Source organism: Strix uralensis, chromosome 4, assembly GCF_047716275.1.
Source record: "Strix uralensis isolate ZFMK-TIS-50842 chromosome 4, bStrUra1, whole genome shotgun sequence".
Classification (NCBI taxonomy): domain Eukaryota; kingdom Metazoa; phylum Chordata; class Aves; order Strigiformes; family Strigidae; genus Strix; species Strix uralensis.
In genome coordinates this window covers 124,133,267-124,157,940 of record NC_133975.1, presented here as the reverse complement: position 1 = coordinate 124,157,940, position 24,674 = coordinate 124,133,267, and the positions used below count along the sequence as shown (strand labels likewise).

At 46.6% G+C, this 24,674-nt stretch overlaps 2 protein-coding genes across 4 annotated transcripts in view; one reads left to right on the top strand and one right to left on the bottom strand.

The window, feature by feature from the left end:
* Nucleotides 1-9,405, bottom strand: part of MNAT1 (MNAT1 component of CDK activating kinase) — a 124,697-nt gene extending 115,292 nt beyond the window's left edge. For all 3 annotated transcript variants that reach the window (XM_074868988.1, XM_074868989.1, XM_074868990.1), the window contains exon 1: nt 9,266-9,405. In XM_074868988.1, coding sequence (XP_074725089.1) covers nt 9,266-9,354 — 89 coding nt within the window. In that variant the 5' untranslated portion in view covers nt 9,355-9,405. The remainder of the gene's footprint in view (nt 1-9,265) is intronic.
* A 497-nt stretch (nt 9,406-9,902) lies between these two features.
* LOC141943517 (homeobox protein SIX4-like) lies at nt 9,903-21,996 on the top strand. Its single transcript, XM_074868987.1, has 3 exons — nt 9,903-11,180; nt 12,864-13,552; nt 16,019-21,996. The coding sequence occupies exons 1-3, from the start codon at nt 10,315-10,317 to the stop codon at nt 16,810-16,812; spliced, it is 2,349 nt and encodes a 782-aa protein (XP_074725088.1). The 5' UTR covers nt 9,903-10,314; the 3' UTR covers nt 16,813-21,996.
* The last annotated feature ends 2,678 nt before the right edge of the window (nt 21,997-24,674 follow it).

The following is a 24,674-nucleotide window of genomic DNA, read 5'->3' as shown; positions in this document are numbered from 1 at the left end:
TTCAACTGTCCTGGGCAAAAAAATCCAAACAACCAGTGCCCCAAACAACAAGCATGCACACAAGTGCAACTTCTGAGCACTCCAAGAGGGCACTTTCAGATCAGCTCTGCTGTGAATTTACAGTTACTGAGATATGCTTTTCAAAATTACTCAGGAATATATTTGCTCAATTTCATAAATATTAAACCTATGCATATCACTCATTAACATTTGGCAGCTAATGCAACCACACAGAAGCGAGTCAAATGTCCTTCTTTCTCACAAACCCACAGAACTACTGGCTTCAATTATAATGCAGTAGATGCAATTAAAAAAGAAAAACCCACCTAATACCAAATTGTTTAAAAGGTTATTGTGTTTGCCTTCTTTTTGAGAAGCACTTATTTTAGCCATAGAGATTTACCAACCTGTGTTGGACCATTACCATGCTGGACATTCACCGTATTCAACCTTACCATGGTAAGCACTTACCCAACAGAAAGGGTTGGGCATGTTTGAAGACACCTCAAGCTGGGCACCCAAACCCATTAGCCATTTTCAGGATCCCAGGCTTTTTTAGCCAGAGTGGATTTTCAGCACCAAGGAAAAAGAATTTACTTTTCCATTTACTGACTGAAAATCCAAGATATAAACAATAGCTTTCCTTTTGCCAAGCTTGTATCTCAGAGCAGAACTGCAACTTAAAATTTCCGAAAAGTACTAATGAGGAATGAAGAGTAGAGCTCTACAAGCTTTGCTAAGCAGACAAGAAGTGTTACTAAGCAGACGTGCCAATGGATAGCTCAACAGAGTAAAGATTTCCTAAATGTATTATTCTTTTGTTTAAAACTGACATAACTGAAGCATTAACACCGCTTCAGCAGAAGTAATAAGACCAAGATTCAGAGCCAAATTTAAAAGCAAATATTCACTGTCAAAACTGGACGGCAGAAGGAAATAACCTCTTGGGTATTTCAGCAATGATTTAATCACCTCCCATGACTAACTCAGAGAGACTTTGGAAGAGTAATGGGATGGAACAGAGTCCAAAGACCATCTAATCCCAATTAATAAAAACAGGAATAACTCCAAAAAGACAAAGAATAAAGATGACCTAGATTTTTATTCCCTGAGAAGTCAGGAAAAAGCTTTCTTTCTGAGGGAATACATTCCACTTTAAAAAAAAGTAATTTTGCTTTATCCTTTGTGGATGCAGACAGGCTGTGATTGTGCAACTATTTCAAACAAGCACCAGTTAACCTAACTTCCCATGGTAGATCTGACAAATCTGAGTAAAAACCTCCCTGATGTGTCTCTCAACTCACCCAGAAGAAACAAAGAGAATGTAAATCGTTGGGAATTAAATATATTACATAGTTTTCATTACTTATCTGCCCAAAGCAAAGTAGGTATTTTTTAGGACCACACAAAGTTCCTGTTCTGGTTGGGACTTTAGCTATATATTTTAGTTCCAATCTGCTTTAGTCCACCAAGAGGACTTACACTTTTCATACAAGTAAGGATCTACCACCTCAGGAATCTATTTTGAGATATAACATGGCAAGAGCAGCAAGAAAACAAGCCTAAGAAACAAAATAGAACACTTGCTCTCCCAGACAAGACAGCTTTTTAAGCATGCAGCTTCACAAAATGGTGCAAGCTAAATTAACATTGTGCCATGGGAAGGTCCTTCCTTCAACCCTGTTCCTACCTTACTTGCGGACACACGTTCCTACAGATTACCTTGCACCACCTCTGATGCCTGTCTAAGCATTCACAAGCCACTTCAACTCACTAGTCCTGTACAAGCACTACCACACTAACTTATTGAAAAAGTTTCTCATTTTCTGCCAGGTTAGCAAACTAGATCAGCTCCTGCAAGGGTCCAATACGTACCCAAGTATGGTGACTCTCCTCATGCCTGCTGCCTACTCATGAGTCCTGCATCCACATGCACATTTCTATGGTTCAACCAGCACTACTCATACCATTTGCACTTATGAGCCTGCACCCACTTCTGTATTAATACAAATCTGGTGGCCTAAACATCACAGCCAACCTTTACGGTACAAATGACAGCCCTGAATACAGTATCACCATGCTTGTATATCTTGCATTTAAGGTATTTTCTTTAGGGAAAAAGCTTGCCGAATAAAATTCAAATATGTATTTAAGAACCTAATTCCCTAATTAAGCACATGTTCAAGTTAAAAGTCACAGATCTGACAGATCCTCACTGCCTACCTGTACTTAGACTTCTTTACTCAAACTCAACTTGGCTGAAATATAGTTCTATGTTATTTTCCACAATCTCCCGGGCTCCCCCCCCCGCCCCCCATCTTAGAAGAAAGGCATTTTCTTGAACCACACTGCAGAGAAGAATGCAGCAGGAAGCCAAGCGATCCTTTCACTTGGAAGGAGTTTAAACAAGAAGATTCCAAACTTTTTTCTGGCGACTCCAGCCCCACGCACTGGCATGAAACCCCACTCCCCCAAATTCACCAGGGATGTTCCTACTTCCAACTCCTGGGGAATTCGACAGCCGCAAAACTCCAAATGCTCCTAACATTGAAATAAATACACAAATAATGAAACCTCTGTTTCTTCATTTTAGCAGCCGTTAGCACCGCAATTACAGTTCTCGGAGGATGCACTTACCCCTAATGAATCCCTGGAACAGCCATAACAGGGTGCAGGGCAGATTACTGAATCCCCACAACACAACTCGGTGAATTGATGTTTCCCCTGAGCAACACAAAGCCAGGCCTAGAGATAGTAAGCATTTTTATGCTATCCTCATTTTGAAGCCTTATTAACAAATTAAACGAGAAATAAACACATCTCCCTCTGGGAAAAGGAGAAAAAAAAAAAAAGACATTTTAATAAGGAGCCTAGACACCTTTCCATAAGTCTCGTGTGGACAGGAAAAAGACACCAGAAAAGCTTGTAATAGAGCAAGTTCATTAATTACCATCTAAGATTGCAACAGTACACAAACCAACCTGAAGTCACCACACTGGCAGCAGCTGATCAGTTTTCTGTGGAGGCTGCTCTCATACCTGTGCCCCTGTCTCCCAGGGCTGTCAAGCGTGGGAAAGACACTTTGCAGAGACAGCACAACAGCTGGCACGACACTGGGGAGGAAAGGAAGTTTCTTTGCTTTTGTTGGTCTGCAGACATCCACGTTTCCTCTCTCTACAAGTCAGGATGGGTCACAGGTAGCCGGAGCAGCAGGACTGACGCCTAAGAGCTTTACATACCAGTTTCCCTCCTCCTCCCTATAGCAGGCAGCGGGACAACAAAGCTGAACCGGCAGCCCCAATTAACCACCTTTTTTTACTTTCAGACTTTTGTGTCTGATTGTTGGAGACCATATGGTCCAAGTTTACAGCCAACAGTAAATTTCTTTACCCAGTCCTGTTTGCAGTAACAACCTTAACATTCTTTTAATGCAGTTTTCAGTGGATGCATTTCCTTTCCTCTTTATGTAAGTAAATCAGTGGGATATGCCTAGCCTGCCTACTAAAACTCAACACAGGCCATGAAATCCAAGCAGGCAGAGTAAAAGATAATTCATGGTCTCAAATGAAGCCAGGTGGATTACAACTCCACTGGCAAGCACGCACCCAGCATCTGTACACTCAGAAAAGACATTAGGAGCCATCCAAATAATCAAAAATTGTCATGCATGCACAAAGGCTTTTGAATATAATTCTTGAGAGTGAACTTTTAAAAGAAGGTAAAGCCACCAGTGCACCTTAGAAACTAATGCATTACAGAACTTTAATCAGGCATTGCTCCATAATTAGACACACCTTCCCCTGCACAAAAGCATCTTTAAAGCCAAGTATCTGATGCCTTGAACCTCTGTTATACTTAAGAACATAAACTTAAAAAGACATTCATTATTCTCGAACTATTTCCATACTAAGTCCCATCCTAGAACAACTTTTAACTGCTAATTTATCATTCTCCCTCCCGGTGACAGGGAAGATTTATAGTGGAAAACACTTATTTAACATTACTCTAATGCCAAAACCACATGGTATTACACTTTTGGTGATATTGGTCAAGAAGCAATAACCAAAGAAAACAAAATAATAAGAAGAAATAACCCCCCCAAAAAAACATTCCCATAATTGTAAGGCTTGGCACGGGTCCACTGGAATAAACTGCAATGGAAGCCCAACTCGAAGGATGTTTACAGCCGAGACCCAATGTCTGAGTTCATCCCCTCGCACTCATCTGCCTATCCCTTATCTCCACCGCAGCACTGCCGTGCTTATCAGCACACTGACCCCTGCTCTGCCACAAGCGAACACATTCCAGAGCCCCACTGACCACAGGGAAGCTGAACACGGCAAACACACAGCGTTAGGAGAAAGCCACTAAGAGTTCTAACATAGGGTCAAGCACACTGACACAGGAAGATATGCAAAGGGTGAGGGAGGAGAAATGCTATTTGCATATGTTGGCGCTAAAATCCAGAATGAATTTGTTGGCAGGATCAAGGTCACAGTAAAAGAGAGATGGAAGGCCAATGCAGGTACTCTATTAGTTAACGAAGTGGAGAAGAAGAGACGAATGAACAGCCAAACCTCCAAAGCACAGAACTTCATAGCAAGAAGAACCTTCACTGCAGGCATCTGTCAAAAAAAGAAGGAACAAACAGGACACACATCGCCCAACAAGTTCTCAAATATTTTGAGATTAACTTTGTTTATACAGGACGTGAGAAAAAAAAAATCAAAACAAAAAAACCCAACCCACAATAAAAGAAAGGCCCTTCTAGTTTCACTCTAACCAAAGGCGAGGAACTGGCTAAGAACATGAAAGTGGAAACAACTTGGCTGACAGAAGGCGTAAGATGGCAACTCTCGCAATTCTTCAGAAGGTTAAAACAGAGAGCCATAAGATAATTAACTAATGGTAAAACCACAAGAGCTATCTGAAATCCAGGAGAAAGATCTGAAGCTTACTGACAAATCACCTCAGCCAAGTATAGGCTCTTTAATGATTTGAAATTCAAGAGATTTTGCACAAGTGCAAATCAAACCACTGAAGGTCACTTTATTAAGTGAACAGCACAGTTAAAATAGGAAAGATCAAAGCATTAGGAAAGAAACTACTGAGAGTCCACACTGAAGGTAAACATGAAAATATTCCTTCAGAACGTCTTCAGTGAACGAAAGAGCAGTTAAAGTAGGAGCGCATTAACCCACTATTCAACGGGAAGGAAAATCTCTAACAGATGATGTCAAAGCACTTGGGGCGATTTCTGCATCGATCTTCATTCACTAAGACGGATTAACTGGCTAATGTAACTCATATCGCAGCAAAAGGAGGAAGAACACAAGCTAGAACCGGGAAATGCATTAGAGCAATTGCTCCAAACCTCCTGGGCCAACAAAGTCAAGACTCTGAATTGCCCATGCATATTTACTGGCAAACTTCAAAGAGAAAGCATGATAAAGGCAATATCCTTCTGCAGACAACTTAATAAGCTTCCATAAACCTATGGACTTGTAGTCCATAAACCTATGGACTACATTCAGGGGTTACAGCATTAAAGGAGTACTTTAAGGTTTTCAAATCTGGTAGAGATAATATTTACCCTTTGAAAACTGACAAAGGCAGTCATGAAAGATCATCTCTGCTCTCTGCATTAAGTTCCAGCAGCCTGAAGAAGGGCAAAAGCACCTGCCTCTAAGGAGCAGGAAACCAAATACACAGAAAAACACAGACCAGTCAGGGTTACCGTCAGTCCCTGGGAAGATGCTGAAATAAATAATCAAACAACCTATCTCCTGCATATTTCAGATAACAAAGCAGATAAGATCCAACACACAATTTGTAAAGAACAAATCATATCAAACAAATATCATTTCCTCCAATGACACAGTAACAATGTAGGTAGCAAAACAGCAACTAAAGGCAATATAGTTATGGTTTAACTGGACTTTTGACACTCTTAAATTGACAGTCATATAATATAAACAAATACAGTACATACTGAAGTACGGAGAGGTGATTAGAAACCCATACCCAGAGACAAATTCATTATTTCAGCCAGAAAGAAAATAGGTAGCAAGCCCATTCACATGGCTTTAATCTGTTGGCATTCTCCACTGCTACAAAAAGGAACTTGGGTGGGGGAGGGTGCCAGCAGGGGAAGGCTATTTAGCGAAAACTTACTGCAGGCAACTCTGTATTCTGGCCTGCCTCAGTTTGATTTCTTATGGTCACAAGCAGCAACTCCAAAGATCTCCCAGACAACACCTTGTTCACAAATTACACATTGGAAAATATCAGGACAGAAAGGTCATTTTCTTAAATTAACAGAAGATAATCTGGGACAGTAACAAGTACTTGGATGGAGTGACTCAGAATCCAAGGTCACTTGAAGCAAGCGTAAAAGTCACCTGAAGTAATATGTAGCTTGACAGAGCAAAAAGGTAAGAACAACATGGAAGGCATGGTTAAATACTGTTCTGCCCAGAGGTATGTTTGGGTGGTAAAGTGCTAAAGAACCTGGAGTTTATGCTGAACATAAATCAAACATCACTGCAAAAAATAAAAAAATACGTAAAGACTCAGCATCCTACTGAGAAGTATGAAATGCGGGTATCATATGAAAAGCACATGAAATAGTTTTGACTCTGCCTGTTGTACTAAGGACTCAGATAGAGCACCGGGTCCAGTTCCAGAAAAACGCAAACCAACTGGAAAAAGTCTCAAGAAAAGCAGTTAGACTAGCCCACAGATATATAAAAAGAAAAAAAAATTAAAAATAACTGAAGAGACAAGACTGGGAATGGGATTTCTTAAGTGTGGAAAACACTAAAGAGAAAGCCCACAAAACGTGTGACACATTCCTGCAGAGATGTGATAAAGAGTTCACAAGGTGCATAAAATCCATCTTAGAATTCTTAAATGCTTAAATTATGGCAAATAAATTTAGATTACAAATTACGATAAATATTTGCAATGGTAAGAACAGCAAAATATTGGAATAGATTGCTTTAGAAGGGTAAATCTCCATCAGAAACTTATGTTAGCTCATTTGCTTTGAGAACTAGTTAAACGCTCCTTCCTTGTGCCTGAAACACAGGGAATTTATGAAAGAACAAATGTCAATTACCGCACTTTCTTCCCCTCATACTTCATTCACAGGTGCCTCATCTGAGCTTCCAGCTTTTATATTAGCTATTACGAGAATTTATTAACCATTACTGAGAAACAACTTCCAGCATGAAGGCTTTGTAACATCGTATGGAAATAATAATAAAAACACAACCTTAAAGGAGTTATTGGAAGGATATTACAGAGGAAGAGTGACCCACTTGAACCACATCAAGGTGAAGAGTCCTTAATTACAAAAACAAAGAAATCCAGAGATCCTACTTACACAGTGACTTTAACTTTACCCTCATACACATATGCTTTAAAGCAGTGGTGCCCAGCTGCACAGACACCCTTTGCTGGGAAGGGAAAGGAGGGACTAACAGACCTTGCTGGGTCCAGGTAAGGTGAGCCTGGGTGAGTCTGCATAGACCTCTCCCAGCAAGCACCCTGCAAAGACACCCAGCTGGCTCAACCTAGGGCTGCACAGATCCAGACTACTGATCTGGTCTTGGATAAAACACTTGCCAAATGCAGAAGTGCAAACAACAAGAGCTTGGGGATGCAGAGGCAGTCCTTGTGCAGCTGGGAAGAAACAAAGAAGGCAAGACAAGGACATCAACTCCAAACACAGTGTCAGCAGTTGGACCCAGTAAAGCACAAAACATGACTAATTTTCTCAAGCGAAGCTCAGCTAGAAAAAAAAACCCACTGGGAACCAAAGCAGGAGAGCAAACTGAAACATGCTGTCCTCTGCTGGAAGTGGCTCTGGAGGAGCTTGAGAGCAGAGGAGCATCAAGACCACTAGTCCTTTGATCTTCACTGGAATACATGATAGAAACATCATTTGAAAGCTGCACGGCCTTGCCTAAATGGGGCTGTTACCTTCTGAACTCCAGGTAAAGCTGCACTTCTACACAGCCAGCACCACTGCCACCAAAGGGGCACTCCTGATGCCACCCCCTCCTACATCACCACTACCAGGTGATCATCTGCTGCTCTCCCACACGCCTTCCCTCCTGACAACAAAAGTGTTGGTGTGGCCGTAGAGAACAGGATTGGGGAACCAGATGGAAGTAATGCTTTTTTCCAAGAAAATAATATAAATCATTTGTTGCAATCCAGTTCCTTCAACCTGTTCACTTACAACACTGTATTAAGCTTTCAGACTATGTCTTTTGAATGTAATTCACATGTAGTTTAAACATATAAACAGCTCAATATACACATCACAGGAAAGATGCAAAGACACAAAACCCAACCAACCAAACAAACCAACCAGAAGGGGCGGCTACTGCAGTATGAGGCTTCTATCGTGTGTATCTAGAAAGAATTTAGAGTAGAGCCTTTAACACTTCCACACCAACTATGGAAGATCTCCAGATCCAAAAGTGACTGAGTTTGGACTGTGTATGACTTATATCAGGTGGAGCCAGTGGTGGGAATTATCGAAGTATTCATCTTTAGGAAAAAAAGAAAAAAGTCACGAGTCTTGTTGGAAAAAATACCAAATGAGCACACAACACCATCCGCACAGGCTCACAAGAGGGTTTTCCATCATTTAAACCAGCATCAAACCTTCAAACAAAGCATTCCTCATTCAGAAGAATTAAAAGGCAACAAAAATAAAACAAATCACTTTTTTTTTCCCCTTAACTATCCACGCACAGTGTTAAATACAAGTAGTGGGTGTTTAAGTTGACGACAAATGTGTTTTTCTTTACGACCCTCCGTTTCACACCCCGAAGCCTCACACCCCTTCGGGAAGGAGCCGGTACCGTCCATCACACCGAACACGTCCCGTCCCGCGGGTCTCCCCCGAGAATGAGCCGAGAGCAGAGCTTTGGACCCGCACCGCGATCCGGCCCCCGGCCCGAAACGGAACCGCTGGCTGCAGCGCTGCTGCCGGGAGAGCCAAACGGGGCCACGACAGGGCCCGGAGCCGCCTCGCAAACGTCCGCACGGGTCTGGCGGAGCCCCCCCGGGCCGGGCCGGGCTGCCGGGGCCGCCGTCACCCCCGGACCGGCCAGGGGAGCGACAGTTTCCCTGAGGCCCCGCCGCCCTCCACCCCCGCCGAGGAGCAGCCCCGGGCCGGGCCGCCTCTTCCCTCTCCGCGTCCGTTCCCCCCCCGGCCCCCTCCGGGCGGGGCGGCGGCCCCACTCACAGCGTGTGCCCGCAGACGTTGACCATCAGCTTCAGTGAGGGGTTGCGGTACTTGGTGGTCTTGCACCGCGGGCAGCCCTGGTCATCCATGGCCGCTGCCGCCTCCCCCTCCCTCTCTCCTTCCCTCTCTCCCTCCCTCCGCGCCTTCCGCCTTCCGCCGCGCGGTGCCGCCGCCAAAGGGCCCCGCCGGCGCCGCCCGCCGCCCCGCGCGTTCCGCCCGCCGCGGGGCCCGGCCCGGCCCGCTCCGCACCCCTCCCGGCCCCGACCGCCGCCAGGCAGAGCCAGCCGGCGGCGGGGAGGGCCGGGGCGGCCGGGTCAAGCAGGTACGAGCTGCCCCGGGCAGCACCTGCCTGGCGTTGGGGAGGGGGGTGTGGGGAGCAAGGCTGTGGGGAGCAGACTGCCGCGGGCCGAGAGCTCCGGTTGTAACGGGGGGGGAGAGGGGGGGGGCAGGGGGCACTCCCGCCTAATGAATAACCAACAGGAGGCCGCTGTGGGGCGGCAGCTCCCTCACGGGACGTCCCGCTCCCACCCTGAGGAAGTTTTTAATTCTTCCCATGGCGGCGGCGCAGGTGAGGGGGAGCCGCCGCCGCTGCCGCCCGCCGGGGGTGGGGGGGTCCCAGCGACGGGCGCCGCGCTCCAGGTGGAGGTGGGGAGGGAGGGAGAGAGGCGGGGGAGAGGAGAGGGGCCGCTTTGATTGACGGTTGCCCTGGAGACGCGGGAGCCCCCGCCCCCCCGGCGCGGCGCAGCCAATGGGCGGGCGCGGCCGGGCCAGCAGGCTGCGGTGCCATATAGTATTGCAGCGGGGCTGGGAGTCACGTTGGGGGGAGCCGCGGAGAGGAGCCCGTTTACACTACTTTGCTATAGCAGCTATCTTTAATGGTTATTGCGTGGCCGGGAGGAAACCTGATCGGCTAGGAGCCGGCCGAGAGCAGCAGGAGGAGGAGGAGCGGACTTTCCAGAGAGATAGGAAGGGGGGAGAGGAGGAGAAGGGGACGGGGGGAAGGGAAAAAAAAAAAAAGAAAAAAAAAAAAAAGGAAAACAAACCGAAACATGTCTTCTGCCTCCCCCACGGACAAGATCACGAGCGCGGTGGAGATCAAGCAGGAAAATGTGATGGAAATCCTCTCTGAAGCCAGCAAGGTGCCCCCCGACGGGGCCGCGGCGGGAGCCCTCAACCCCGCGCCGCCGCCCCCTCCCGCCGCCGCCCCGTTCCCCATGGAGCACGCAGGCTCCACCGCCGCCGCGGAGGAGGGAGCCGCGGACCAGGTACTGCTCCACACGGAACTCCTGGCTAGGAATCACCACGCTGCGTCCTCTCCCTCCTCCACCTCTTCTTCTTCCTCCTCCTCCTCCTCCTCGCAGACCCCCCTGGCTTTCTCCCCGGACCACGTCGCCTGCGTGTGCGAGGCGCTGCAGCAAGGTGGGAACCTGGACCGCCTGGCCAGGTTCCTCTGGTCTTTGCCCCCGAGCGATCTGCTACGTGGCAACGAGAGCCTGATGAAAGCCCGGGCGCTGGTGGCTTTCCACCAGGGCATCTACGCCGAGCTCTACAGCATCCTGGAGAGCCACAACTTCGACTCCTCCAACCACCCGCTGCTGCAGGAGCTCTGGTACAAGGCTCGCTACACCGAGGCGGAGCGAGCCCGGGGCAGACCCCTGGGGGCGGTGGACAAGTACAGGCTGCGGAGGAAATATCCTCTGCCCAGGACGATCTGGGACGGCGAGGAGACGGTCTACTGCTTCAAGGAGAAGTCCCGCAACGCGCTGAAGGAGTTTTACAAGCTGAACCGGTACCCCTCGCCGGCCGCGAAGCGCAACCTGGCCAAGATCACCGGACTGTCCCTCACCCAGGTCAGCAACTGGTTCAAGAACCGCAGGCAGCGGGACCGCAACCCTTCCGAGACCCAGTCCAAAAGGTGAGGGCAAACTTTCCTCCCCGCCCCCTCTCCCGCCTGCCTGCCTTCCCTCTCCCGGCTCTTTCTTCCCTTGCAAACATGGCGCTTACCTTCGGTGCGCCTCGTCCTCCCCTCCTTCCCCCTCCCCGCCTGCTCGCTCCCAACACACCCACCCGGCCCGGGCACGCAGGCATGCGAGCAGCGCGGGGAAACTTCCCGGCCCCCGCCGCCGCCCCGGCCCCCGCCGCCCCGCTCTCCCCACTCCCGCCGCGCCCGGCCCGCGCCGCCACCCCTTCCCCCCCCCGGGCCGGGGGAGCCGCCGGGCTCCGGGAAAGGGACGGGACGGGAGGCCGGGGGGTGGGGGTGTTTGTTTCGCCCCCCACCCCCTTGTTTTTAATTGTCGCGCCTGACAGAGTTAATCATTGACGGAGGACGCGCGGGGGTGTGGGGTCCCGCCGCTCGCCTTGTTTTGAAACCTGACTCGGGAGCGGGCCGGGCTCGGGTTTCAACGGGGGAGCGGGGCCGGCCGCGCCGGGCCTCAGCAGCGGCACCGCCGGGCTCGGCCCGCCGCAGGCCTCCGCCTCCAGCCCCCGCGGCCGTTCGCTCCCCGCGGGGCGGGAGAGCCTCCCCCGCCCGGCCCCGCGCCGCCCGCGCCCGGCCCGGGGCTCTGCCTCGGCCTCCCCCCCGCCTTCCCCGCGGGCGGAGGGGCCGCGGCGGGGGCTCGGCGCCGTGAGGCGGGCAGGTGGAGGTGACCTCCCCGCTCCCGCCCCCCTCCTTCCTCCCGGGGCAGGGACGGGAAGGGAGGGGAGAGACGAGGGAGGGAGGAAGGGAGAAGGGAGGGAAGGGGGGGGGGGGAATCGGCGGCCGGCGGAGGGCCCCAAGGCATTTCTCAACCAAGGGCGCGATTGTGCCGCCGCGGCCCCCTCTCCGCGGGACACATCAAAGGGCGAGCGGCCGAGGGGGGAGGGAGGGAGGGAGGGAGCGACCGAAAAATGCAGTCGAGGGCGGATCAGTCAGCAAAAAAAAAAAAAAAAAAACCGGCGTAGCTCCGGGCGGAGGGGCTCGGCGGGGCCGGGGCGGCGGCCCGGGGCGGCCCCGCGGGGCGCGGCACAAAGGCCGCCCCCCCTTTCCCCCCCCTCCGCCGAGCACAGCCTGAGGTGCCTCCGGAGGCACCTGGGGGCAGCGCGGGCCCGGCCCCCGGCGGGGCCTCCCCCTTCCCCGGGGCCGGGGGTGGCGGGGGGCCTGGGGCCGGCCCTGGCCGGGGTCGGGCGGCGCTTCCCGGCCTGCTCTCACCTCCCGCAGCTGCCGCCCAGCGATTTACCAAATGGCTGCGGCCGGTCTCACAGCCGTGGGCACCCTGGGACCGCCGGGGAGACGGGGGGGGGTCCCGGGCAACCCCCTTCGGTCGGCCGGGTCGGATGGCCAGGGAGGGGGGTTTATTTGCACGTCCATAACCCAGTTTGTAAAGTTTCTCCTCAGGAAGCGTTTGATTTGATGTGCCCTTTTCTAAGGATTTCTAAGATTCACCCCCTTGATTTGAAGTTCGTTTAAAGTGCCTTGTAAAGGCAAAACACTGGGAAAGATTACTTAGGAAAACTCTCACAAACTGTCTCACAAACTGTATCAAAGCAAAGAGTCCCCCTTGGTGCAGAGCTCGCTGGCACGCCATGGTAATGCAATGTCATCTCTCCGTCTTTTCCCTAGCGAGTCAGATGGCAACCCTAGCACAGAAGATGAATCCAGTAAGGGACAGGAGGATTTATCTCCCCACCCGCTCCCCAGCTCATCCGACAGCGTTACCAGCCTCAGCCTTCCCGGCCACACGGAACCCGTCTACATGCAGCAGCTCGGAAACACTAAAATAGCCTTGAGTTCATCTGGCGTCTTGTTGAATGGAAACCTCGTGCCTGCCAGTACCTCTCCCGTCTTTCTCAATGGTAGCTCTTTTCTTCAGGGACCCAACGGTGTCATTCTCAATGGACTCAGCGTGGGGGCTTCGCAGACGGTTACCTTAAATTCGCCCAAAACCACGTCAAGCGTTGTGAGCAACGGGGTGTCCATTACTGACATACTGTCGTCTTCGTCAGAAGATGTTAAGGACTTCAAACTCCTTCAGGCTTCGGTCCCCAATGCCACGGCAGCCACCTTCAGCCCCAGTAACATCCCGGTCTCGTTCCCGGGATTGATACCAAGCTCAGAGGTGAAAAGGGAAAGCGTACAAACTGCTGCTTCCCAAGATGGAGGCTCTGTAGTTACTTTTACTGCTCCTGTCCAAATAAACCAGTATGGCATTGTCCAGATCCCCAATTCAGGAACAAATGGCCAGCTGCTGAACGGAAGCATTGGTTTTTCTTCTCTGCAGCTGCCTCCTGTTTCTGTGGCAGCTTCACAAGGTAAAAGTTTTGTCTTGTACTGTAAGAGGTGTGAGAAAAAGTTGGAATCAGGCATGCTTAGCATTTTAGAAACTGTGGTCCTTTTCCTCCAAGATACCAGGATTGTACCTCGGCCATGGCCACACACGGTACATCAAATAATACCTTTTGCCTTCCTTTATGGTGGGTTATGCTTGTGGCCAGACTGTTACACGAGGCTGAGCTCCTCTACTAAAAGCAGAGAAGGAGGTCTGGCATTTTACACCCCTTTCAGCTCATGCTGTTCTCAGAAGTCTGTGATACCAGTCTTCACAAATATCTGTAAATTTTACATATTTCAGTAATTCAAAATATTCTGCATTTGCCCTTGAATTCTTTTAATGAGAAGGTTCATAAAAATGAAAATTACGGCAGCTGGAAATTGTTACAGTTGTTGTTCTTGTGGTGGTTGTTTTGGTTTTTTGTTGTTTTAACCAAAGCATTTCATAAAAATAAATTTTAAATTACCATAGACACAACAAGACCAAGCAGTTATGCTCATACATTTTCTGTCCTGTAATTAAGAAAGATTAAACTGCAGGGAAACAATAGAAATACGCAATAGCTCGTAGATATAAAATGCGAGGGTATTTGGATAAAACTGCCCTCAGTCCAAGGGAAATATGTCATCACAGGTTCATGTGCCAAGTGTTCAGGCTCCTCCCCAAGTTTGCTTTAGAGTTTGTCTTAACATACCATAGACTGAAACTTGCGGCCGGCCAGGAAGAATCCCAGGGAGCACAAGCCTAGTTCTGGATCTTTGTTTTGAAGCAGGTCAGTTACAAAGCACAACTGAACAGCTTTGTTACTCATTAGCCACTGTATCTTTGGTTATGAAAATAATTAAACTTGAATGAATCTCTCTAGTTTCAGGACCTGTGAGTACTATAATGAAAATCAAACTGTGCTCATGTTAACTTATTTGAATTAAATGTGTATAAGGAATTAATCAATCTTGCTTTGTTATGGGGAGGAACACTGAAGCTGTACAAACCCATTTTAAATGGGTGCATAATTATAAGATCCTAAAATGTGGCACTCGCAGTCACTGGAAGTTATTGGTACATAGCTTAACCAAGACAAAAAAGAGAAGACATTCAGTCTGAATACCACCTGTAATTACAAAAGCCATTTAATCCGCATGCTCCAAGGCATAAACTGACAGCCAGAAAAGGTGAGAAAGAAAGTTCTGTCCCTTAAGTAGTGTGGGAGTATTGTATTTGAAAGTCCTAAGATTCATAATAAGCTCCTCACTGAACATTGTCCCCATTGTTAAAAATACTGATTCCCACTGGAGAGTGATCCACCATATGTCTAGTCCAGTGCAGAGAAAAGATCTGTATTTGCTGCTTTGATTTCTTTTTATTTTTCTTAACACAAGACGGATGGATATCTGGCTGCCTATTCCAAGTGAAATGTGCTGCAGGCTATTTTCAGTAAGCTACAGTAGATGGTACCTTATTGATGGGTAACTTCAGGTTGCCTTGCTTTATTCTTCTAGTTTATGCATGTGAGTAAGATCTTCCAAAAAATCATCACTGATTAACAGAAATGAATAGGGAGCTAAAATATTCCCCAGGTGAGAAATTCAGTTTCAGTGTTGTAAAAAATTCAGGTGTCTCCAACTGTAGCCTCTTAAAATGATAATTAAACTGCTTTTGAGAAAGAGGGGTGTTTGAAGTGGGACCCAGTCCCAAGAGCCAGTATATCTTATTTTAGGAATGATTATAACGGCAATTTACATGGCACATCCAGTAAAACCAACTTCAGGTTATCTCTGGCCACCTCTTCTTGCCTTGGCTAGCTACAACATCACGTGAGCAGTGCCATGGCTTTCAGCAAGGGTAGGCAGTCGCTGGGTGACTACGCAGTGTGGTGGATGTGGCAGGGTTAAGCTTTTAGAAATATGTGATAAAGCGAGGTGAAAGGCAATATATGAGAATCCTTAACGGACTACCTAGTTAACCCAAGTTACTGTTTTTTGATGTTTTCTCTACAGGTTGACTCGGGTGGTTTCTGCCCAGCGGATTTCATGTGACGTCTCTCCAGTTCCCACACACAAGCTGTAGTCTGTCACTGAACTATCTTTAATAGCTTTTCATGTTTCTATTCTTAGATAGAAATTGAGTGGTGGCAACTAGTGAAGGCCAAAGCACGTTCATTTTAATCACATGGCTGGAGACTGTTTGCCCCTTAATGAGAGTCTAAAAGATACCTAATATACCAGAACATTTTTTTTTCTTTCTAGAAGCGGTTTCTCTTAAAAGCTTTTATTTCTTCATACCAAATTTTCTCTCACCTGTTATAAACAACGCTGTTCTATGTTGCATGAAATATTAGCCTATGTATGTACCGCAAACATAAAAAAGACCAAAATGTCTTAACAAAATGCCTGCGCAACTCTCTGCCAACTGTAATCTGTGTTTTCTTTTGCTTCCCTTTCTCTAGGTAATGTTTCAGTAAATCCCAGCACATCTGATGGAGGAACTTTTACGACTGAATCTTCAACAGTGCAGCAAGGAAAAGTTTTCTTCAGCCCCCTCGCTCCAAGTGCAGTCGTTTATACGGTTCCCAATTCAGGCCAGGCAGTAGGCTCTGTCAAGCAAGAAGGACTGGAAAGAAGCCTTGTGTTTTCTCAGTTGATGCCAGTCAGTCAGAACACACAACTAAATGTAAACATGTCTTCTGAAAATATATCCAGCGGAGGACTCCAGTCCCTGGCCTCCTCGTTAGTGAATGTAACACCCTCACATAATTTTTGCCTCACACCAACTCTTTTAAATGCTGCAGAACTGAACTCTGGTATCTCGGAGAGCCAGTCTATGTCATCACCTGTGACCAGTACCTCTACCGTGATATCTATCAGCAACACTAACTATGCAACCCTTCAGAACTGCTCCCTCATTACCAGTCAAGATCTGTTGTCCATTTCTACAGCACAGCCCGCGCTTGGAGAAATAATTTCTACAAGTGGAGACCGTGTCAGCCACCCCTCTGCACAAGTACATCAAGATTTTGTCAGAGAGCACAGGTTAGTTCTGCAAGCCGTACCTGACGTCAAAGAGAATTTCTTACCTAATTCTGAGAGTAAGTCAACTGGCAATTTAATGATGCTGGATTCGAAATCCAAGTATGTTATGAGTAACATGGTTGACACGGTTTGTGAAGAACTGGAAACGGACAAAAAAGAACTTGCCAAACTGCAGACAGTTCAGATGGATGAAGATATGCAAGACTTGTAACTTTTTTTTCTTGCTTTCTGTTTTAATAGATAAGTCTCCTGTTGAGGCCCTAACAAGCACCAAGTGGGGTTTTTTTTTTTTTTTGTTTGGTGGGTTTTTTTCATTTAAAGAAAACAGAAGAACATGTAAATGGTCTGAATCGATGTACAGAGGAATCTCTGGCAATGGAATTAGGTTGCCACACTTGGTTTGCATGGAGTATTCTCTTTTAAGCAGATTAAAGGAGAAGGGAAATGCCAGGGCAAGTACCGAGCGAATGGGTACAGGTTTGGCTAAGAGATACTACCCTGATAATTTAACTAGACTCTCCATAGTACAACGTACTCTCAACAGTAAGTATACACTCCTAACTTTAGATAGAAAACAAAAATCTCGCTCCAAAAAGGTAGAAACAATGCAGTCACTTTTGCTGTTTACTTCTAGTCCATGGGCATTGAGAAATTTTTAAGGAACTCTAGACGATACCTCACCGACTACTTTTATGTTGTTTGAGGTTAAGCAACTAAACAAAATCATAAATGTTGTTACTGGTGTGTTTGCTGTTTTCCAGCAGACTTGCATTCAAACCAAAAATCTCACATCAAACATTTACAGATTTCTAAATGCTACAGCTAGCATTTTGTCAATGCACCAGAAAAAGCATCATTTGAAACTCTAATTATGCAACTCAGAAGCTTTCTCTCCAGTATGAATGTAAATATTGTTTCAGTTCTTATAAAGGAGACTTTTTTAAATTAGTACAATGGATTTTATTTATGGTTTATGTTCCCTTTCACTTTAGACACAATGCATTGAAAAGGAAAACGTTTTCTGGCTGTTTAATTTATTTTTATTGTTTGAGCAGGAAGTAAACGTAGTTATTTCTGACAAGGTTTTACTTTTTTGTAGTTTTTCAAGCAATAGACTGTAAAAGTAAAATGTTAATCACACTGAAACTAGAAAATGAACTCCCAGTCTCACAAACCCAGGAGGTCCCTGTCTCTACCCCCTCTGTCTTTGTGTTCAGGGGTTTTTTGTTTGTTTTGTTAGTAATTTGCGAATTAGTTGAACCTTTTTGTGTATTTTTTACAGAATTCCACGTGCCTTTCTTCCTAGTGGCCTTATCTTTGTTACTAAAGCACAGTGGCAGGAGGAATAAAAACACTGATTTGCAAATATCCGTCCTCAGGGCCAAATCCTGATGCCTTACTTCTGCAGGTAGACCCGCTGACTTCGGTGCCCCTACTTGCACAAGTAAGAAGAGTTTTAAGTCTGTTGGTCATTGTGGGTGACATTTACTAGCGGTGCAGAGCACCAAAGTTAGGTCCTTCTGCACCACGTCAGCAGGGCAGGAGGAGTCCAGAGAGGGACCACGGGCAGAGCTGGCATGCTGAGGGAAAGGTCTTGGCTCCAGCCTCAGGCAGATGAGCAAGAGAGGTCGGGTGGGCAGGCCAGGGAAGGGAGCCCCATGTTTACATGGACCCATTGGCCAAGGAGCTTGTGTGGGAGGGCTTCAGCTGCTGTTCAAGCAAGCAGGCCCCCATCCAGAAGTGCACAGAAGTGTGTATTTATATGTCCTTCCAGAATAAGCAGCATGGGGGCTGATGGTGGGAACTGCAGCTGCCCAAAGGGCTTGTGGGAGCAGCCGTGGTCTCTGCCTGGCTGGGAATGGGTCTCCTCTCCCTTTGCCCTTTGTGCTGTGCCAGGGACAGCAGAAGCAGGCAGGCTCTGGGCAGGTGGAACAGATCTTACCTTTCCTCCAGAGGAGTTTTTGTAGCATGGAAAAGCACATCCTTAAGCTTTAAAATAATAAGAGGAATGCAGATGTATAAAAATGACATGCTGTTAATCTTTGTGGTTTTGTTTTGTTAATTTTTATTCTAATGTGAATATATGCAGTAGCTGAAGCATGTGGTCATCCTCATCAGGGGCCTGGTCCACAGCCTTTGGAAGGCAATGGGAAATGTTTTCATAAGCTTCTGTAGGCTCCAAATCAGGCTCAGGACAAAACAAGATCATTTGTAAAGGACAAAAAAATGGAAAGGAAAGAGAATAGGGGTAGCACATCCCAGTCTGTTTCTGTCTTGGTTGTTAACTGGTTCTGTGGAAAGCTTTTGAGGAATGAAGGTCTTTTCTGTGCACCGTGCGCATGGCGTAGGCATCCTTTCTGTTGTTTTGCACTATATTGAATACAGCGTGTTTTGCAGCGTATTCTGTGGAACCTCGAAGCTGAGCTCTGTCAGTAAGCACTGGAGTCCACACTGCGAGCCAGAGTCTCTAGGGCTGCAGGGAAAAGTGCAGGGAAAGGGAAGAGCGAGTGTGCAAGGCGCACACTTCACAGCTGTGCCGAGTCACCGATGCTCTGCAGACAGAAGCAGCCCATAAGCCGTTGGCTGTCCCCACGTGCTCCCAAGCAGAAAGGGTATTTAAGGCAAGCACTTTAAAGTGGAGACTATCACAAGCAGAACATGGAGCTATATGTTCCCCTGGCACAACTTCCCTTGACATTCAGGGGATCTCCATGTGAGCAGGGAATCGGATAGTCCAGAGTTCTCCTCTCTGCTCTGCCTGTTTATCTGTTTGCTGGGTTCCAGCGTGAGCAATCCGCTTCCCACCTCTTCTTTGCCCATAAAATGAAGACGATGATGACGATAACAGTAGCTGTATCTGCTTTGCATAAATTTGTTCAACCATTTGGAAAATTAAAAGGACCCTGTATCATTGTCATATTAATGGAGAATGTGTGTATGGCTCTGAAGGAGTTGGTTGGGGCTTAACATTTCATTTGTGAAGCTCAGGCTATATTTGGAGGCGAGCTAGAGAGTATTTCAGAGCACTCTCTCAGTTGTTGACGCGATCAGGTCTCATAACTGAAAAGACTGTGGTGTTATGCCAGTACCTGTTACTTTTTTAAAATTTTTCCTCCTTTGCATTTGTTGTGTTACTGAGGCTCTGAATTCTGTGGCTTTGCAGCACAGTTGAGGTGAAAACTGTGTATGTTGTTACAGTGGCACGTATCTTGGAGTGTCTGGTACTTCTAACAGGAGACTTCCCATTCTTCAGTGGGAGCGGAGGATGTACATAAAACCAGTGGTTTGGGACAAAGTAAGATTAATCTATTCTAGTCTTCCAGATATCAAGTAACTTATGTTTTACTCTTTTTTTTCTCCCATTGAAAATAAGTGTCATTCCCTCCAGATAACGTAGTTATAACCTCATGTTTTCTGCAGGTACATATGCACAATATAAAGATTCATTGCACGGTACAGTGTTTTTAAAATAGATATTTAAATAGTAGTTTTACTCCTACTGTAAAATAAGGGTCAGTTTTTATTACATGACCCTCAAGCAAGCAGGCTAACTGCTCTAAATAGACAGTACACAAAGTCCCGAAAAGCGCCTGGGGGCCAGATCTTCGGCTGCTGTAAATAAGGCATTGCTCCACTGATTCCCTAGCTAAGGATTTTACACAGTGTTTAGGGGATATGGATGCTCGTGTCCCACACACGTGAATGGCAGTGAGTGTCCAAGCCCCACAGACAGTCCTTATTATCACATTCTGTTGTTTAAATGGAAGGTATGTCTCTCTGGCATACATGTTCCTTCTCCCTCCCTCTCTGTTACGGATGAGAATAAAGGATCGTTTCAACTTCACATATGTTTGTAACTTGTAAGTCCACTGGAAATCTTACAGGAAACATTGCCAAATTCTACTACTTTTCTGGTCCCAGACTCAGCTTTGAAAAATACGCTTAAAGTTTAAGCAAATTCCTACAAAGCATGATGTTAAAAAACCCTTTGTTCTTTACTACTTTTAATTAAAGTTGCCTCTGTTTCACCCAGAATTTTGCAGAGAACCAGAAATACATTAAAATGAATGCTCTGTCTGGACTATTTGCAGCATTATTCCTGTGGTCTTACCTAAAAGGACATTTCAGTCACATAAATCAATCTATTGGCCAGGTCCTGGGCTGGGCTGAACTAGCTCAGTTCCATTGGCTTTAATGTCCTTTCACACCAGCCGAGAATATGGTCCATTCATTTCACTGGAGTTGGGTCAGGGATGGATTTGGCCCGGTGTACGGTGGCAGTATGAACCGGTGCACAAGGCTGACACTCGGACAGTTGTAACCGAATGGTCACAGTCTATCTATTGAAGCATATACCTCTTTCCACTTACTGCTTTACCCTACCTGTGGATTCAGGAAGACGCATTCAGAAAGCTACTTTACCCAGAAGTAAGGCTGGAACCATCTTTATTGTTATTACTATCAATCCGACATTAATGACAATAATGAACAGATTCTGACTTCAAATCCTGCAAAATCACCTCAATAGCTATTTTCAGTTAAATTAAGCAGGGCAAAATTCAGCCCTGTGTGCACAGGAGCTTTTCCCGTCTGTAGATTTGATAGAATCATAGAATGGTTTGGGTTGGAAGGGACCTTACATCTAGCTCCAACCCCACTGCCATGGGCAGGGATACCTTCCACTAGATCAGATTTCCAGTGCCTGTGCACTTTTCTTAGCGAGGGCAGATGAACAACCAAGAGGGTGCATCCCTCCCGGTTCATACGAAATACGTGTGCAGGACTCCCAGGGGCATGAATCGCCTAGTGCTTGTGGTCAAGAAGCATCTCAAATCATAAAAAGAATAGTAATTTTATAAATCTGGAAACAAAAGTAATGACATTTTGCAAGCAAGGAGACCTGAAGTCTTCCTGTATCTCCTAGCAATTATTATCTTGAAGGATATTTTATACCTTACTTGTATGTTTCATATAATTTAAAACTAGCTTCTTAAATTTCTGAACTCAAGGAGGGAGTGAATCTTCTGACTTTCAGGATTCACATTCAGAGGATGTTTGTTCTTTTGCTGCATGTACTGTTTGTCCAGAACTAACCAGTTATTTCTGCGATATGGGTTTATTGTGCCTTACAACAAATATGAAACTTAAGCGGAATGTACGCATTAGAGGAGGGAATAATCAGAAGACTTTACTGCACTGTTAGGTGATGCCGCCCCAGAGTGTATCATCAAACATATCTGTGCTTAATTACCCAACCAAAGAGATCTAAAGTATGTATGTTTGTTGTACTGTAATAGGGGTTTGTGCCTGGACAATTAAGTGTTTTATTTGTATTCTGAGATGATGTGAACTTATTTTTCTAAACACTATACTGAATAAACTTTATATTTATACACATCTTGTGTAAATATTTCCATTTGGATATAATGTGAGGACTTTGAATTTTGTATTAGAAAAGCAATCCAAAGTAGAAACTCAGCTTTTAATGACTCATCGTGAGGGTGATGGCAACTAGGAACTCTTGTGCTCACCAGGGAATTGGTCTAAAGCCTACTTAAGCTAGAGCGAGACTCTCTGTTGACTTGAGTGGGTTTTGTCAGACCCTAACTTTGCTTCTAAAATACTAAATTAAAAACCATAAATCTTCTATTTCATCTCAAACCTAGCTATTAAATCTGTGTCTCAAATGAAATTTATACTGTAATTAGATAGATACTATTGAAATATATTTCCACCTACTAGTTAGGACTAGTCAGTATTTACTCGTGGCTCCCGTGGCATTGGGATGCTTTCTACGTCAGGGGTTCTTTTTGGGTAGGTAAATTCCCATTTGCTAAATCCATGTTTGTCAAAATTTTTCTTTAAAATGTTGTGCTTGGTATCAGACCTGGTTTGAGCAGACTTTTGAGAACAGCCTGAAATTTATGTTCCCTTGATATTAAAGGATTTAAACACATTACCATATTACTTAAGATCTGTGCTCCAAATACAAGGATTGCCTAGTTACGGTTTTGATGCCAAAATGAATGACAGTAAGTTGAAGCAGGCTAACCTGTACAGGTGAAATAGTTTCCCTCGCTGAAGCTATATGTACATTAGAGATACTTGACAGCCTGCACATGCCAGCAGGAAAACACCCTTTCACCTCATAAATTGCATTTAGGCCATAGGAAGCAAGATGAGGTCTGAGAGATTTAAGTTTTGTAGCAGTCAGACCCAGTTGTATATACCTATTATATTTTTCATCACTAAGATGTTACCTTTCCTTACCATTATTCAGCATTCCTCCATCTTTCCCGCTGGCTCCACGCAGCGCTGCTGACGGCGGTCCCGGTGGCAAAGCGCCGCGAGCCGCCTCCCGGCCCTGGGAGCATCTCTCCCCTCTCTGCCTGGGGTTGACCCGCCTCACACTCTGCAGCTGCCGAAGTAAATCCAGTTACCCGGGAACAGCCCTAAGGTAGAGAGAAACAATTGCCTTGTTGCCCAACGCCTTTTCCTTCCCAGAAGCAGCGTGCGTGACTCAGTCCTGCTGTTTGTAGTGCTTCCCTTTGCCATGCTTTGGTTTCGCCTGAGCAGTAGGACTGTGATAATATTTTCCTGCCCTGCAGATACCAAATTCCTGATCGATCCCTGGACGGCAGCTCCATCCAGCTTTGCTTGGAGCAGGGGCTGAGAGTCTAAAGGCGTCCTTCAACGTAGCTGTGAGCAGCTTCTCCTCTCATTTCTGCCATGTGACGGAGCCAGGAGGGGAACCACCACAGCTGGGTTGGCTCCAGCCAGGGAAGGTCCCCTCCAGGAGGGGGTTTCTGGCTGCACAGCCCCTGCACACTCGAGCAGACAAAGTACGGGGGGTTTGAGGGCAACTGAGAAGCGGAAAGTCTCAGCATATGCAAATGTCAAAATTCTCCCTGAGCAGCCACCCATGCGGTATGCAGGATGAATCATGTCCTAACGGAGCGCATTCCTGCTACTTTGGAGGGCTTTGCAGATGTGTTCCAGGTCACCCTGGGCGAGAAAACCACACACAGCCATGGTTACTTCTTCCCTGGCAGCTTGTGTGCAGATGGAGAAAAGGGGGACAGCACCTTCGGAAGGGTGGGCAGCTGGCTCCCCAAGCCCCCACCTTTCACACGGGGCCTGGGGATGACCGAGGGAGGACCGGGGCTGCCAGGGCAGTAGCTGGGATACGGTTGATAGCAGGCTTGGCGAGACGGGCGGTTGCTCTTGATCTAGCGGGGAGACAAACTGGGAAGGCAGGCAACGTTGGAAGACAGCACTTTTTATCCTCTGTTTCTGGCTGGATTTTCCCCGGTGCCAGATCAGAAGGGAATTTTCCTGCTCCAAGAGGCAGAGGTTGGGTCAGTAAAACAAGATCTTAATATAAATAGTCTTGGCTTGGAAAGCAGAGGTCTCCTTGCAGGGCTTGCATCCCCTGTTGTGGTGATCTCTGGCTGCAGAAAGCTTTGGACTGGAGTCTCAGGACAGTATATCTCAGTTATGGATACAGATCACATTTTTAATATAAAAATACATTTTAGAAGGAAAATTATTCCCAGAAATAGGAATTCATCTGCCAAACAATGTGCACATAACTGACTTTACACTTAGAGGTGCCAGAAAGTTCAGGAATGAGACCAACAATAAAAAACCAACACACGTGTGAAAAATCTACTACATTAAAGCCAGATTCAATAAAAATAGCACCTAGTTTATATGCTGCAGAAGCTGGCACACGCCTGTGAAAACCCAAGGAAAAAGATAAAATGCTCAGAAGTTGCACGCAGTCCAGAGGAACTGAGCAGCGCTGGAGTAGAGCTGATGGTTACTTAATAACTCATGTACAATATTCTCATGTGTAAGTACTTTAATTCTTCATCCTGCTACTTCTCGGGCAGAAAGACCCAATTTGGAATACTTTGGGCTAATCAATAAGCTTTGTTGTTGCAGCCAAAGTGCTTTGCAATAGTTCTTATGTTACCCAAAAGGACTCCAGAATGTTACACCGCACCATTTTCTTTTCTACTCTGCAAACTGACAGCCAATTATTTCGGTGTTAGTGGTATCCCTTATACC

What these genes read in the sequence shown, in the direction of transcription:
- LOC141943517 (XM_074868987.1), top strand. Translation starts at nt 10,315, where the DNA reads ATGTCTTCTGCCTCCCCCACGGACAAGATCACGAGCGCGGTGGAGATC. An exon ending in TCCGAGACCCAGTCCAAAAG is followed by an intron (nt 11,181 to 12,863) that starts GTGAGGGCAAAC and finishes TCTTTTCCCTAG; the next exon opens with CGAGTCAGATGGCAACCCTA. An exon ending in TTCTGTGGCAGCTTCACAAG is followed by an intron (nt 13,553 to 16,018) that starts GTAAAAGTTTTG and finishes CCCTTTCTCTAG; the next exon opens with GTAATGTTTCAGTAAATCCC.